Here is a 16,865-nt window from a genome sequence, read left to right as displayed (position 1 = left end):
ACTTCCCTCCCTCCTTTGCAAAGGTAGGACTATGGGGATGGAATGATGCATATACTATCAGACACAGGTGATGTGTTGGTAGTTACACAAACTACTTTGTTTTTACTCTTTCTTTTTTATTCTTTGTTGCAAGGAAACAACTCTTTGATCGGTAGGAGAGAGGGATATATTTGGAAAAGAAAGATATAAAAGAGCAAGAAAAAAATTTTAAGAGTAAAATAAAAATAAAACGGTTATAGCTATGAAGGATAAACATCTAGTAAAAAGAGTAACATACACAAAATGCTGGTGCTAAAGCACTGATGCAAAAGATGGCCGGGGTGGGGGGTGCTAGCTGGCACAGAGGATAGAGCTCTGGCCTTGGAGTCAGGAGGACCTGACTTCAAATCTGGCCTCAGACGCTTGACTAACGGTGTGACCCTGGGCACATCATTTAACCCCACTGCCTCACCAAAAAAGCAAAAATAAACAAACAAAAGATGACGGGCACCAACACTGGATATTTAACATCAACAAACACAACTAAGAACAAGAGGCTTGCGTTTTTCTCTCAGGTCTCAAGACTAGCAACTAGTAAGGGTTGTGTTTTCCATATGGCTAGAAAGCTCTGCGGCCATAGAAGAGGATCAAAAGTGGCGTGACAAACAGAATAAGAAAGCCCATCTGGGCATTTCCCTGAAGGCTATACCATGTGGAAGAGCATCCCATGCAAAGTGGATGGTTTTGTGAAAAGTTCTGGTGTGGAAGCAAAGCAGTCTGATTCTATCATCAAGAAATGTGTTAAGAATCCAGTTAATGAAAAATGGCCAAAAAAAAGAAAAAAGAAATCACTGCTTTGATGATGGGAATGATCTTTATGGGAACCTGAACTTTATTCAGGAAACAGGTGAAATTTTGGTTTCTGGATTTGGTCACAAAACTCAGGCTATCAGTGATAACTCCAGAATCTACTCCAAGGCTGTGAAAGTCACCAGTGTTCTTATCTTGTTCTTGTGTTGTACTAAGTTAATAAGGAAAGACCATAAGAACTGTTTGATGCCATTGTCAGAGTAAGTAAATTTTCATGTTAAAAAAGAAAATTCATGCTTCTATACCAATGATGGCAGCTGAGACTATTCAAATATTGACATAACAGCTAATGCAAATGTTAAATCTCTTAAGGATATCTTTTTTCCATTCACCATTCAGCAAATATTTAATAAGCTTAAGTATACAGTATTGCAAATATTATCCCTCACAGTTAGACATTTTCCCCAAACTAAAGCACTCAGCTAGAAAGGATCTGGTCTCATATTCACCTCTCCCATCAATTCCTTGACAACAGGTACCACTCCATTGTCCTTGGTAAAGCCCTGGTAAGACATGTTCCTAGCAGCTCTTTGGGTACAGATGAAAATATCACCATTTGCAGTCTCAAATCCAATGTATTTCATATCTGGGCGAACCCAACAGTTAGTCTGTCCAAACATGGTCTCAGGTCTAAGAGTAGCAGCTACTAAAAAGACGTTTTTCCCTTTCAGGCCACTGTGAAGAAAAATGAGTATTAAATGTGGAACATACTGAATATTTAACCAAAACCTCTAAGACACTCGGAAAAGACAAACATTTACTTCTTGATAATCCTACCTTAGTTTAGAGGGGTAAGGCTCAATCACTTTCATTTTTATTAACGTATATTCTTGAGGGCCAACACCCTAAATGAACAAAAGAATTATAGGAAAACCGAAGATTTTTTATTATACACAGAACTCCATTCTACACAGCTGCTAAAGTTATAGTCCTAAAGCACAAATCTGATCATGTCACTTCCTATTCAGTAAACTCCAGTGGTTCTCCATTACTTCTAGAATCAGATGTAAACTCCTCTGTTTACAATATAAAGCTATTTACAACCTGGCACCAACCTACTTTTCTGGCATTTAGACACATCACTAACCTTTGCACACTGCACCGTCCAGGCAAACTGGCCTTCTCACTGGCTGCTCCTCAATCCCAATATTCTATTTCCCACCTCTTCGCCTTTGTGTAGGCTGTCCTCCACGACATGCCTGGAATGTATTCCAGCATCACCTCCACCAGGAAGACTCTCCAGTTCCCTTCAAACTCAGGTCAAGTACTGCCTTCCGACATGAAGCCATTCCTAATTCTCCCCAATGGATACTAGGGCCTCTCTCCATAAAAACCACTTCCTTGGATTTATTTTAGATGGATTTAATGCTTGCTTACATGTGTACATGCTATTTCTCCTAAATGAATGTAAGCACCCCAATGGCATTTTTGGTTGGTAGAGACTAACACAGTTCCTGGCGTGTAGTAGGACCTTGAGAGGTACCTCTGACCTCTGACCCAAACACCTTAAATGGATTCTCTGCACAGTTGAAACAATTTATTCTTGTAATCAAGAAGAAATCTGCAGATCATACTTAGAGGAACAGAGTAAATATTCCACCTTATGTATATGATATTTGGAAAATTGAGGGAACTGAAATGTGTATGTATATATGCATATATACATACATATATGCATATTGGCAGTTACATCAAAATTGAAAGATTTTTTTAAAAAACTACTCTGCTGTCAGTCACTATCATATAAGCCAGTAAGTGACCAATATCAAAGGCAGTATTAGGTAATGATAGCATCAAAAAAGGGTCAAATGCTCAGATTCTAGCACTGCCAATGATTTGGTATATGCCCTTAGTTAGATACATTTAACCTCACTATGCCTTAATTTCCTTATCTCATCATCTCATCACGAGAATATTCCTATTAATAGTTCCTACAGGCAGGCCATTGTCATAAATGGTTGCAGAGACTTGGAAAATAAAGCACTATCAGTTATGAAAATAAGCAAGAAAGCATGTAAAAATATTAAGTGTCCCCTCACTACTTCAACTAACCAGCCATCTGCCTCATTCTACCTTTCCTGCTCTTTTCTATAACTTACCATTCTCTAAAGGAGATGTAGTGACAATTGTGAGAAACTGATCCTACCTGATACCTCAGATTAGAATGGTCCCAAAGTCATTTTTATCATACACTACACTACCAGGAGAGTAAAAATAATAAAGCATAAAGACCTTCACCATCCAAGTGTTTTAGGTTTTTGTTTTGTTTGAAAAGCCTTGTGATTAGGCTCACAACTGTTCTATGCCTAAAATAATTACCTCACCAGTTTGTCTGTCATGGTCCATACAAGGCTGTCCATCTTTTGGAGAATAAATTGTGTACCTATAAAACACACAGCAGAAAAAAAAGGCAGTTGAGTAAAAGTGACTATATTTTAATAGTCAGGCTTTACTCTGGATATGTTACTTCTAAATACCAAATACCAAGCTGAAGCCAGCATTCATTAATTATACTTTGTGTACACTCTATAATCATTAATATTGAATTAAAGTCTTTGTCTTCATCAGAGATGTTACAATTAGAAAAAACTTAATGAGGCAGGTTTCCTTTGATGAAATCGAAGACTTCTGAAATTTAAAGATCTCATAAAATGTAGAGTTTTCATTTACAGACTCACAGAATTCACAAACTGAGATGAGCCTTAGAGATCACCTACTCCAGGTGCAGTGGACAAAGCACTGGCCCTGGAGTCAGGAGGACCTAAGTCCAAATCCAGCCTCAGACACTTGGCACTTACTAGCTGTGTGACCCTGGGCAAGCCACTTAACCCCAACTGCCTTGCTTTAAAAAAAAAAAAAAAAAAGAGACATCACCTACTCTAAACTCATTCAATAAATGAGGAAACTAAGGCCCAAAAATGTTCAATGACTTGCTTAAGGTTATCCAGGAAACAAACATCAGAATTCGAATTTGAATCCAGGTCCTGTGCTACTCTATGCCCCCTCATCCTTGTCCCCTGTTTCTGTGTCTTCCCTGGTTACTATCTTCATCTTTCTAGACATCCTGGATCAGCTCCACTTACTCATATGCTTCTCCTCAGCTTACAGATTCAGCCCCCTCCATTCACATCTGTCCCCTCCTCACTGCTCCCTTTTCCCCTTTCCTTTTCTCTTTCCCCCAGAGTTCAAGGCACTATGTGAGAACTGCCTTTTCCACATGTACATTCTAGGCATTAATATCAGCTTCATGCTTCCCTTCTCACCTCAGCACAGAGCTGGTATACCAGACCCAGGCCTGGATTTGGAGTCAGGAAGAACTGGATTTGAATAGTGAGTGCTTCAGCTACCTACTAGATAACTGACACTTAGAAAATCATCTAAACTCTCGGCCTCAACTTTTCTCGTCTACAAAATGAGAGTAATATTGCCTACCTCATATGGTTGCTATGAGTTCTTGACAGGATATATATCTAAAGTGCTGTGCCAACCTTAAGTCATCATATAAGTGTCAGCTATTACTATTATCATTAGTGAATATCAGAGGCAGAGACAACCTTAAAGATCATCTAGCTCAACCTTTCATTTCATATTCAAAGAAACTGAACTCTAGGAAAGGTAAACCATTTCTTTTTTCCCAGAAATGAAACAAAGAGAAACTGTATTTTTTTAGACATGATAATTGAGATCAAGGAGTCAACAACTTATAAGCAGAAAATTTCTCAAAGATCTTAGGAGGCAATAATAAAGAAACTATTCAGAAAGAGTTTTTGGTACTCCATGTTAGGGGAATCCAGGGGATTTAAGGGCCAGTTACAGGCCAAGGGAAAAATATCAAACTGTGGGAATAAAAATGCAAACTAAAATACTATGAATTTGTTCATCTTACTGGTTGCAGATACTGATCACAATTTTTGGTTAAGATCCTAAAAACTAGGGTTTCCAATAGCCCTGGTTTAATATCTTGCTAGTACATGGTAGGAACATTCAGAAAAAGATTAGACATCTCAGAAAGACAAAGACTTTAGTAGCAGGGATGCATAACAGGACTGGGTAGAAGAGAATGGGGCTGAGGAAGGGAAAGCATAAAGTTGGAAAGGAGACTGCAAATGGTATAGAAAAAATGTGAGGTACTGAATTACAAAGCAGAATACATGTGACACTTATTTTTAAACATCACAGAAATTATTATAATGAACTTTGTGGACAATTCTATAATCGTTAATATTGAATTAAAGTCTCTGTCTTCATCAGAGACGTTACAATTAGAAAAAACTTAATGAGCAGTTTTCCTATACTCACCGCTTCCCAAACTTTATTTTGTTTCTTTCCCTTAGTGTCAAAAATTGCCATTTAACAAAGGAATCATAGTAAGGATTAACATCAGTGGTGATGAAAGACCGTCGCCAATCTATCTGTAAGGAAAAAAGGAAATTCAAGAATATTAAGGTATAAAGGATCTATAAATCTTTACACCACCATAGCAATTACTTCATCCAATCTCATGAAATTTTATTTTCTCACCTAACAACATACTTGTTCTTTAATAAAGAGAAAAAACATTGTACCATGTTTTCAGAAATGCTATGGAAATTTAGTATTCTAACATCCATTCATATCCATAACATTTCCACAAAGACTATAAAGACACAAAGATTGTAATATACTTAAGAGCATTTAAATCAACTTTATGAGTGGTCTTCCAAAATATTAATTAAAGTACAATTTTGACCTCTTTATATTCTTTGAACAGGTGATCTTATTCATTCTTTCTTATAATCACATAAATGTACATACCAGTACTACATTATTTATTTTCTACCTTATTAAACTACCCAATTGTTAATTACATCTAGCTTCACAGTTTCTAATCTCTTGACAATAAGAGCTCACATTCATTAATATCTTTTATTTCTAAATAAATAAACTAAATATTATATACCATCAGCAACATGCATTTCTTTACTGAAAGTAACATTTCTAGATTCAGAGGGAAAATACCTTCAGGCCCATTCTCTTTAGATCCTGAATGGCCAGTGGTGGAAAATAATCAAGCCAATGTTCCGCTTCAGAAAAATTCACTATTTCTTCATCAGACAGGCCAAGAGATTTCATGATTCCCCACTGGTACTTGGAGGACCCAGCCTTGGCAGCAGCTTTACTCTAGGAGCAACAACCAAAAATCAGCAACACTACAAAAGAACAGACATATTTCTCAACAGTCTTCTCTTCAGAAGTAACAGTCTTCAGACTACTACTATCAAATGAACTTCTTTACATCTCCTATTAGCTAGAATAAGCAAACTAATGCTCTTAATTCTGATTTCAATGGTAATGAAGGTAGACATCTGAGCAATTAAATATACCTAGTAACTCCCTTCTACCGCTTTTCTCATCTCCTAATATTCTGTGTCTCTTTTTTAAGATAAGTGATTTTTTTTTCAAATTCAATAATCACCATTCATTCAATACTCATTTTAAAAGCACCTACGATGTGGAAATCACCATGCTAGGTGCTGAAGGGGAGTCTAAGACTATTAAAACATGATACTTGTATTGATGAAAGTGACAACCTAGCACAAAAGATATGACACAGCCCAAACTTTGTAGGCCCTCTAAACAGTGCCAGATGAGGGAACTTGGGCCATGAGGTAATTCTTCTATAACTAGGGTAATGAAAGAAAAAAAGACATGACACATGCCATTAATGAAATGCCTGCAGCATTGAAGTTTCATATCATATTTGGAGTTTCAACTGTTGGAAGAATAAACATAAGTTCATCTATGTCCAGGTACAGGATGGCTAAATAAGTGGTATGAAAAAGAAGTAAGATCTTTATACTTATGCTTCCAAAAAATACATCTTTATCTTATACTGAGCAAATATGGAAGCCTGAAAAGTCTAACTTGTTCATGCCAACAATTAGGAGCACTACAACATGTTGCAGAATTACAGTTATTTAAATGATTTAAGTATTAGTTTTTTATTTTAAAAGGTGCCCCCTCCCAAAAAAGTTGCTGATACGTCAGAACAAAGGAATTATGTGGACCAATTTGGGCTGTTACACTCTTCTGGTCAAGAAACTTAGCACTGAGCATTGTCAGAACCACTAACAAAGAATTTTCATCACCAACAACAGATACTACCAGTCACAGATACATGGCATAATCCCAGAGCACAGGCATCTACTCTTCTTCCTCTAATCTCATTGACCTTTTTTAGTTATGAGGAATCATTCACAGAAGCCTTCTTTCCAGTCTACTTTTTTATCTGCCAATAATTGAAAGGCCACCAACCAGCCCCACCCCATCCGCCCCCCCCACCCCCCACCACCACAGCACCCTAATCAGAAAACCAATTAAAAAATAACTTGAGATTGAAAGGATAAAGATCTGTGTGTTTTTAAAGAACTTAGATTATAAGGAAAAGCAGTCAGACTCAAAGTACATTTAATCAATTGAAATGATATATGTAACACACTCTGCAAATCTTAAAGTACAATACAAATGTGAGCAATTAGCTATTTATATCTTGGAGTCATAAACTAACATGCTACTTGTGTTAACGCAGTGTCTACCAGCAAAACCAGAAACCCAATTTATTGTACCTTTTTTCCTTTTGCCTTATCCTTGATAATGATCTCTTCTTTTTTCACAGTAACATCCTCTTCTTCTTCTTCCTCATCTGGGAATTCAGGAGGGCAACCATACAATTCTATTTCTCTTTTCAACTTATCAGCACACGCCTCAAAACAAATAACATTGAACTTCAAAATTCAGGGAAGAAGTAATTCGGATTCATGTTGCTTTTATGCCCATTTTCATTCTGGGACATTCATATTTGACAGTCTTTTGCACTGAACCATGTAGATTTAAATGGCTCAAATATTCTCAAATAATTTAAGTGGAGGGCACTAAGTTTTACACGGCTAGCTACATCAGATTTCCTAATTCTTGTGCCCCAAAATCTTGCCTCCTTGGGAATTATTTCCAATTTAAAATCATAAGAAAAATAAGAAATTTTCTAATGTAACCAAAGTCTAGTAACACAAGGATTATTTACGTTTTGATGGATTAGCCTCCCCTCTAGTCCTCCTCTGATTCCTCTGGTTCCTCATGGTGTGAAAGTGTTCCTGGGCCCTCAAATGCCATGACAAGATTACCTAGTGATCTTAAAAGGATTGTGATCTGTATCATGAAGACAATACCTACTCCAACAAAATCAAGGATCCTTGAAATGAAGGATGATGGAATAGGTAACACAAGGCCTGATTTCTACTTCCAAACAGTCACTGACGTTGCACTGAGACATAAGAAAAGTCAATTTACCACTCTACCCATGTTTCCTCTTCTACAAGTAGAAGGTGTTGGAGTAGGGTATATTTAGATGGTCTCTAAGGTCCCTTCTAGCTTAGGTTTTTTCTTTCCCTCTGACTTCCATTGTATTGTTAAAGTCACATGTTATATATACATGTAACTTGGTGTACCTAAAGATTATTATACTTTCTTCTAATGTTATTTTAAAGTAATTATTACCTAATGTAAAAGATCAATAGTGATTATGCACAAATACTTATATACTGGCATTTTATGCCAAAAGGTATAAAAATTATTTGCAAATCATGTAGCTCATAGTGAGTTCTGCTTGTTAAAGACTAGTGTAACAAAGGGGTTCAGAAAGACTTTCAAAGACTAACAAATTTAAATCAATCCTATCATTTCATAATTCTTGGAAATCTCACTTTTTATTTAACTACATTATCACTTTTCACTGTAAGTTCAAAAGAGCGCAATCCAGCTCCACATATAACCTTACCTTAATTGGCATTCCAGTACAGTGTAGACCAAAGGGAAACAAGCATATCTTTCCTTTTAGCCTTTGATATCCTACTGAAAACTATAAAAAGAAAATAAAATTCAAATTACAACCCATAAACATATGCAAAAAGGCAAATCCTCCATAAGAATACTTGTTCTACTGCATCCTTACACCTTCCTTTGTAAATATCATCTGGACTCTACAAAGTTGATTATCAAAACTGATGTTTTTTTCTTTCTGCACTCTCACACAAAACATAAACTTGAAAATGCAGTCAAACAAATGACAAGGCACATGGGCTTCCTTAATAAAATAGGACAAATATATTTAAAATGAAAGAGTTCTTCTAATAATAATAATAATAGCTGACATTTATATAGTGCTTTCATGTTTGCAAAACCCTTTACATAGTCCATATCATGTCATCTATTTTGATCCCAGTTCTTCTAACTTGGAAATAAATTTGCCTAGATACCATCTCCTCCCAAGTGATTAATCAAAAGAATGAAAGGAAAAAGGGCTACTGACAATTCAAAGAGATGTGTACCCTTACCTCACATTTAGATAATGAAAATGTATGACCCAAGTGAAGACGTCCATTCATGTAGGGATATGGGAAAGTTACAAAATACTTGTTTTTGCTGTAAAGATGAAAAAAAAAACCAACACATACACAAAAGGAAAAAAAAAGCTTTTAAACTCACTTATGTTGAAAGTGAAAGATTGAGGTCTCTCATGAGTTTATCTAAAAGTATCAGTTAATCCAAGGATAGTAAATTAGATTACAAAACATAAAAAGTTCCCTAGGAAAGAATTTTGCTTTTGATTGAAAATTTAAGTAATACACTCTAGAGAGCAAATAGGAAAAAATATCTTCCTAGCAAGTTTACCTTAATAGAAGCCAAAACATTTTAACAAAGTAAATAAACTTTAAAATATATGAATACTCTTAGAATGCCGGAAAAATTGAGTCACAATGACTATTAAATGGGGCTTCATATAATACACTTAAAGCTAGTCAAAATGCTTCACCCACATAGATATATGTAATATCTATAGAGAAGGAAGGAAAGAAGGAGAAGGGGAAGAAGGGGAGGAGAGAGAGGGAGAGAGGAAGAGATGGGAAAAGAGAGAAAGAGAAAAACAGAGAAAAAGAGAGAGAGAATTTACCACTTAACAAAATTGCTTATGGTTACTTCAAACTACCAGAGAGCCATCCAAAATTTTAGATCTACACATGTTACTTCATTTGTCTACCCTTAAGTATAACAGAATTAGAAGCAGTTTGACACGATAGTAGGCCAGCTTTGTAGTCAGTAAGACCCAGATTCCAGTCCTGCCTTTGGCACATGTTATTGTCACCAAACAAGTCATCTAGCATCTCATCCAATTCCCCAAGCTACTCTCTAAGACTATTAAATAACACAGAAATTGCCCATCAGTATTAATGAACAGAGTTTCCCCAGTGGGAGTTCCTTACACCAAGGAAATCAGAGCTGTGTACCAAAACAACAGCCTCCAAAACAAAAACCCAATACAAAAAAAGATCTGCAACTAGAGAAGAGGGAGTCCGTGTATAGGAATTTCCTAGACCAAATGAGATCACAATCCATTTATGGTTTAACAGTGAACTGTCTGAGACCCGGGGCCACATACTTCAGAGGCAGGCTTTGAACTCAGATCTTCCTGGCTCCAAGTCCAGCATTCTATCCTTTACACCAGACTACCTAAGTATAATAATCGACACTTTAATCTGTTATACAATGCAAATATATAGAGAACTACATAATGAAAGCAAATTCTCTTTCTCCTAAAAAAGAATTTGCATTTAAGAAATGGTACACAGACAAGCCCTTTCCAATTCATATTTTAGATTTCTGCTGATAATTATCATACGAAATGATTCCATCTTTAAAATTATTTCATTTCAGGCCAAACCAGAGAAAACATTAGTGGAAAAAAAGTTGTTTTAAATGTTTTCATTAAAAAAAGACGTGTTGTCATATGGTTGAAGGGTTCACATGGTCACAAACAATGTGTGTCTGAGTATTACTGACTTATATTGTACCTCTACCCTTCCCACAGAAAGGCTCGTAAGACAACAAGTACATTGGTTTGGGAAACATTATTTGCAGTTTTACCAGAACTTGTTACCTGGTCAGGCTCCTATGATCTGATGCATTGACCTCAAATACTTTCTCAGTATCCCATTTCTGCTGGATTTCTCTTTCAATCTTCTTCAAAAAGTCGACTTTAGCAGTACCCTTTCGCTCCTTTTGAAAAGAGAAACAGATTTTAAGGAAATTACTCTATCCCTCAGTGAATCTCCTACAAACTACAGAATGGGGTTCATATAAAACTGAGCTGTTTAAGGACATACTTATCTTTTCAAGTTAACCTTAAGATCAAATTGACAAAAATGAAAATAAGAACAGGACCTTTGCTTCATTCAATACTCATTTCAAAAGCTACTGCATATCAATCAATCAATATACATTTATTAAGCACCTAGTAAAACTGATCCTTCTCGATCCCCCAAGTTGCTAGTGATACCAACACTTCAAAATTATTTTTAAACTTTGTATTAACTTATCTATATACCTGTTGTTTCCCCCAGTAGAGTTAATTAATATAATAAAAGAGTTAATAATAAACATATATTAAGCCTAAATATAAACTCCTTAAAGGCAGGGACTAGTTTTTTTGGTCCCTGTACCTGAATATTGCTTGGCACATAACAGTTACTTAATAAATGCTTATTAAATTACTTTCAATATTAAAGTATGAATCAATAAATCAATAGTTACTTGTACAATAATGCCAATATGATCGATCAACAATCAATCAAGCATTAAGCTCCTATATGTGCCAGGTACTAGGCACACAAATACAAAGAATGAAAAAATCCCTAGTCTCAAGAAGTTGACATTCTGAAGGAGAAAACAAGTACATAAATAAATACAGAGAATAAAAACCAAACAGTTAAATACAAGAGAATGGGAGGGGGGGTGGGGATGAGCAGTTGGAGGAATCAGGAAAGGCTTCATGTAGAAGGTAAAGCTTGATTGAGTCTTGAAGGAAAAGAGGGATTCTTTGAGGCAAAGGGATGAAGACAATTAGCACAAAAGCATGACCATGGTGCATCCTGTGTAAAGAACAAATGGAGTCCAGTTTGACTGGATCACAGAATGGGAGAAGAGGAATGTCTAAAAAAGTTATGTTGGCACCAGACTGTGAGGAGCTAAACAGAAAGAGTTTACATTCGATTCTAAAGGCAATAGGAAGCTACTGGTGTTGACTAAATAGAGTGCCATGGGCAGTTTAGCACCTAAAGAAAATCACTTTGGCAGCAGTGGGAGATAGAATGTAGTGAAGAGACACTTAAGGCAGAAAAACTAATCAAGAGGCTACTGCACTAAGCTAGGTGAGAGGAAAAATAGACCTGAACTAAGGGGTTAATTGTATATGAAAGAAAGGATTTGATTCAAGATATTGTGGGGGTAGAAATGAAGATTTGGCAACTGATTATGTATGTGCGGTGAGGAAGAGTAACGAACAATGCCAGCGTTACAAACCAAGAGGATGGTGGTGCTTTTCACAGAAATGGGGAAGTCTGGGAGATGGGAAGGTTTGAGGTGTGAGAGGACTAGTATCCATAAAAGTTCCCCACCACCCCCAACAGGGATTAGTTTTCCCTAAAAGACAACAAAGCTCACCCTGGGACTTGAATGGCCCCTGCCTCCACTGAGCACCTTCGTGGTCACCTAAAGGCATAAAAAGTTTTATGGGGGGACGAGTGTGGACCCTGGCAGATGCTGGGTCTATCACGGGAGACATACTGATTTTGAAATATCTATGAGACATCCAATTTGAAATATCTAATAGGCAACTGGCAATGTGGAATAAAAGCTCAAAGAACAGACTGGTGAAAACACTGTCATCAAATGCTGTTTCTCTTTATCAATGTTTGACAGCCAAAAAAAATTTTAGATTTTATGCTGAATAATAGTAACTACAGAGTAAAGAAAGATAAAATGAAGTTACCCAAAAGTGGAATAGAAATGGTGAGTCTCTTCTCTAAAAAAAAGAAAAAAAAAACAAAACAAGAGAGAGGAACTCTAAAAGAAATTGTGGAATTAACATGACCCATTCATCCTAGGCAGCTAAATGGCCTAGTGGATAGAGGAGCTAAATTTGACTCCTGCCCCAGACTTACAACCATGTGGACCTGAGAAAATCACTTAACCTCTCTTAGTTTTCTCGTCTGCAAAATGAAGGTAATAATAGCACCTACTTCACAAGACTGTTGTCAAGGATCAAATGAGATAATGTAAAGCACTTTACAAACCTTAAAACATTATATTAATGTTAGCTATTATTATCATCACCTAGATCAAACAAAAAATGGAGTATTTGAAAACTAACTGCTCTCTGTTCAGCAGTCAGAAAAAATTCATTTTTTTAAAAAGTATAGGAAGTTCAGAAGGTCAGAAGCAGGACACAGACAAGCAGGGCAGTATTGGTAGTATTATGCTGTATAAAAAAGTACATATACTTTTTTAAAAAAAAAGAAACTATACATATGTAAGAGAGTCACAGTTTCATATGCAATCTTCTGTTTCACCAGCCTTTCAAATTCAACTTGTCCAAAACCAAACATATTTAATAATTTGCACCCCTAAATCTGATCTTCCTTCTGACTTAATTATTTGTTAGATAATGCCACCATTAATTCAGTTTCAGTCCTAACTTTGGGATTCTCTGACTTTTTCAGTTTATCTCTTATATATAATCAGTTACCAAATACTACTAATTGTTACTATGTCACTTTTCAGTTGTGTCTGACTCTCCGTGACACCACCATGATCACACATCTACAAAATCTCTAGCATCCATCTCTTCTTCTTTTCTCTCTGCCACCAACCTAGTACGGACCCCTCATGATACCTGAACTATTTCAATAATCTTGCCAGTATGATTTTCTTCTCCAGTCTATTTTTCATACCCTTACCAGAATAATTTTCCTTATCATTTGGTCATGTTACCCCTCCCCTCAAAAATCTTCAGCCTCAGATACTTAACACTTATTAGCTGTGTGACCCTGGGCAAGTCACTTAACACTGATTGCCTCACCAAAAAGAAAAAAAATAAAATAAAATGAAAGGATTGAATTAAAATGCTATGACCTTATAAAACACTTTGAATAAAACACTTGCATCAGTGATGCCATCCAGGTCAAAGCAAAAAAGTCTTTTATTTAAGTTATTGAAGTTATTATTGAAAACATTATTGAAGTTATTTTCTTCTGCTCTAGGCAGAGGGAAAAATTCCCATCTGATAATCAAAGATATTTTAAAAATAAATATCCATCTTTCACCTACAGGTTACTGCTGTTTGTTGCTCTTATAGAACCAAAAAGGGGGATTTCCTAAAGTTGAGCACTTTCCATAAGAATACCAAATCAATCTGAATGCAAATCAGAATTCTCACAATATAAAACATGACAACTCTCCGTATCCAGAGGAGAGACAGTGAAAATGCAGTCAGTACAAGGATTAGTCTGGGTTTCCATATGTCTGGGTTATAAAGGAAAAACCTGTCTAATGGAGCTCCCCAGAGCTGAACGTGTCATAAAGCAGATTCTTGATTTAAACTAGTGAGTGACCTTCTCCAAAGAATAACAATAACTACCAAAGAGCTGTAAGTCTGTGACTGAAAGAGTACTGATTGGATGTGGAGTCTGAAAACTTGAATTTGAATCTCATCTAACCTTATTACCCTCGTAAACTTTAAATAATTTCTTATTCTATCTGGAACTCACTTTCCTCATCTGTAAAAATAAAGGGATAGGGCTGGATATTTCCAAGGTCCCTTCTAGTTCTAAATCCTATGAAGAATCAATAAATTCCAGCCTCCTGCCTACAGAACACCAGGCTAGATGCTAGAGGAGACACAGGGTTTTGGAAGAGACATAGTCTCTGCCCAGAAGCAGCTCAGCGAGCCCTAGAAGGATAAGAAACAAACACAGGTAACTGTGATACACAATATTACAGAGAGGTCCCCGAGGGGGAAGCTGGTTTGGAAGCAAGGGAATCAAAAAAGACTTCATGCAAGAGAACAGCAATGGAGTAAAATGCCCAGTGCTTAGCACATAGTAGGAGCGTAATAAATGTTTATTGATTCATTGGACATGGACTTCCCTTTGGGGATTCAATTTTCGGTCAGTGCCTCAGTCTCGGCCACGACAAGCTAGACACTGACAAAACAGACAGGCAGCGACAGGGAAAGGGAGGAGAGGGAGGGAGGGAGAGAGAGAGAGACAAAGATTGAGCAGCAGGGGTGTGTTATTAAGTCTTTAACAACCGGCTCTCCGAAAATTCACAGCCTTCTGAAGCATACTGAATTATTAACATTTTCTCCAACACTTTCTTAAGGCTAGACAATCAACAAACCAATAAAGCAAGCCTGGATAGGTGGAGTTAGCGAGGTGTAAATGCTCGCACTGTACGTAAATTTAACAATAGGCTAGCCCCGATAAGCTGGCTTCAGCACCCCCAGGCAGAACAGCCACCACAGGTAACTCAAGAAGGAGACTGAGGCCGTGGCTATGGCCGTGGCCGTGGCCGAGACTGAGGAACTGACCGAAAGCGCCCAGGGCTAAGACGGGATGGGATGGGCCAGGCCTGGTGGGGGTAGGAGGGGCTCACCGTCATGGCGCCCCACGCAGAGTCTCCGAAGATTTCGGTGAATCCAACGCTGGCCTCCACGCAGCCTCCGAAGAAGTATCGGCCAGAACACCCGCGGCGCCTTCTCCCCCGACACCCTCTCCCACGTGGCGATCGCACACAGGATCCACACGGACCGAAGCAGAAACCCGGTTCCCCCGGCTCAACCTCCTAAAAGGCGGCCCTGCGCCGAGCCCCCTGGGAATTGTAGTTCTCAGGGTCACCTGAGCCAGTGGTCATTGGGAGCCATTTGACTACATTTCCCAGAGGGAAGTGGGGTCTCCTGTCGGTACAGGAATTATTCTGGCGTTAGGGAGCGTCGACAGGGTTCGCGAAGGCAACTTCTACTACAAATCCCATGATGCCATGCAGGAGTCTCTCAAACTTCAACCTTTTCACCCTGAGGAAGAGAGGCGGGCTTTTGTAAAGTAGAGTGGTATTTGTTACTCTTCCTAAGTAGTGGCGCTAATTATGGCTTACCACTTCCCACAAATATTTATTCTTCACTATTATTCAGCAGCTTGATATTTAGACATTTTATAACCATTTATCAACTATCCCCATTTTAAAGATGAGGAAATTGAGGCACTCAGGCGTCACATCAATTATTTCAGGCCCTACAACAATTCCCTGGCATAGACCACAACACCTTTGTTACTTTGGTGCTACCTTGAAGGCCGGGGATTATTCAGCCTTGGGGAATCTCCATTCATTCAGTAATAGTGGAAGTGCACTGAGTTTGAAAGACTAAATTTGAATCCTGACTGCCATTGTATACCCGAGTCACTAGAAACAAGTTGCTTCATTCATTTCCCTGAGCCGCTCATCAAATCACTTCAGTGGCTCAAACCCTTCCAGAGAGGCTCCTTGTTGCTTTCAGAATAAAAAGCTGCTATTTAAAACCTTCCACAATCTGGCAAATATATCTTCCTTTCCACTCTTTATTCATATTACTCTCCTTCAAGTATTCTGCGTTCCCATCAAACCATACTACTAGTTGTTTTCTAAGACTGTCCCTTCTGCCCGGAAAACACTCCCTCTTCATCTCCACCCATTCCTCTTTTATGTACTAATAATATTTGACATTTATATAAAATAACTGCAAATATGCTTTCCATCCATTGTGACACTTGAGTTTCACAACAGTCCTGAAAGGCATCACACAGCTAGTAGACAAAGGAAGCAGAACTGGAACCCAAGTGTCATTGGTTTCAAGACCAGCACTCTGTCCATTCCACCACACTGCCCCCTTCAAGACTTAGCTCAACTAGGGGCAGCTAGGTGGCGCAGTGAATAGAGCTCTGACATTGGAGTCAGGAGGACCTGAGTTCAAATCCAACCTCAGACACATGATACTGTGTGACCCTGGGCAAGTCACTTAACCCCAACTGCCTCACTAAAAAGCACAAAAAAAAAAGACTTAGTTTAACTATCAGCACCTCTACACACAAGGCTTTTATTTAATAAATGTTTAT

At 37.7% G+C, this 16,865-nt stretch overlaps 1 protein-coding gene across 1 annotated transcript in view; it reads right to left on the bottom strand.

Moving 5' to 3' along the window:
* LARS (leucyl-tRNA synthetase) overlaps positions 1–15,553 on the bottom strand; it is a 52,292-nt gene extending 36,739 nt beyond the window's left edge. Inside the window, exons 1-10 of the mRNA XM_027841823.1 lie at positions 15,373–15,553; positions 10,820–10,938; positions 9,219–9,306; positions 8,663–8,743; positions 7,455–7,592; positions 5,848–6,009; positions 5,149–5,261; positions 3,169–3,232; positions 1,627–1,694; positions 1,299–1,524 (exon numbers count right to left, since the gene is read on the bottom strand). Coding sequence (XP_027697624.1) covers positions 1,299–1,524; positions 1,627–1,694; positions 3,169–3,232; positions 5,149–5,261; positions 5,848–6,009; positions 7,455–7,592; positions 8,663–8,743; positions 9,219–9,306; positions 10,820–10,938; positions 15,373–15,378 — 1,065 coding nt within the window. The 5' untranslated portion in view covers positions 15,379–15,553. The remainder of the gene's footprint in view (positions 1–1,298; positions 1,525–1,626; positions 1,695–3,168; positions 3,233–5,148; positions 5,262–5,847; positions 6,010–7,454; positions 7,593–8,662; positions 8,744–9,218; positions 9,307–10,819; positions 10,939–15,372) is intronic.
* Positions 15,554–16,865: the final 1,312 nt, after the last annotated feature.

Source organism: Vombatus ursinus, unplaced genomic scaffold, assembly GCF_900497805.2.
Source record: "Vombatus ursinus unplaced genomic scaffold, bare-nosed wombat genome assembly UNPS02014863.1, whole genome shotgun sequence".
Taxonomy (NCBI): domain Eukaryota; kingdom Metazoa; phylum Chordata; class Mammalia; order Diprotodontia; family Vombatidae; genus Vombatus; species Vombatus ursinus.
The sequence above is the reverse complement of the archived record's forward strand: the minus strand, read 5'-3'. Positions and strand labels throughout refer to the sequence as shown.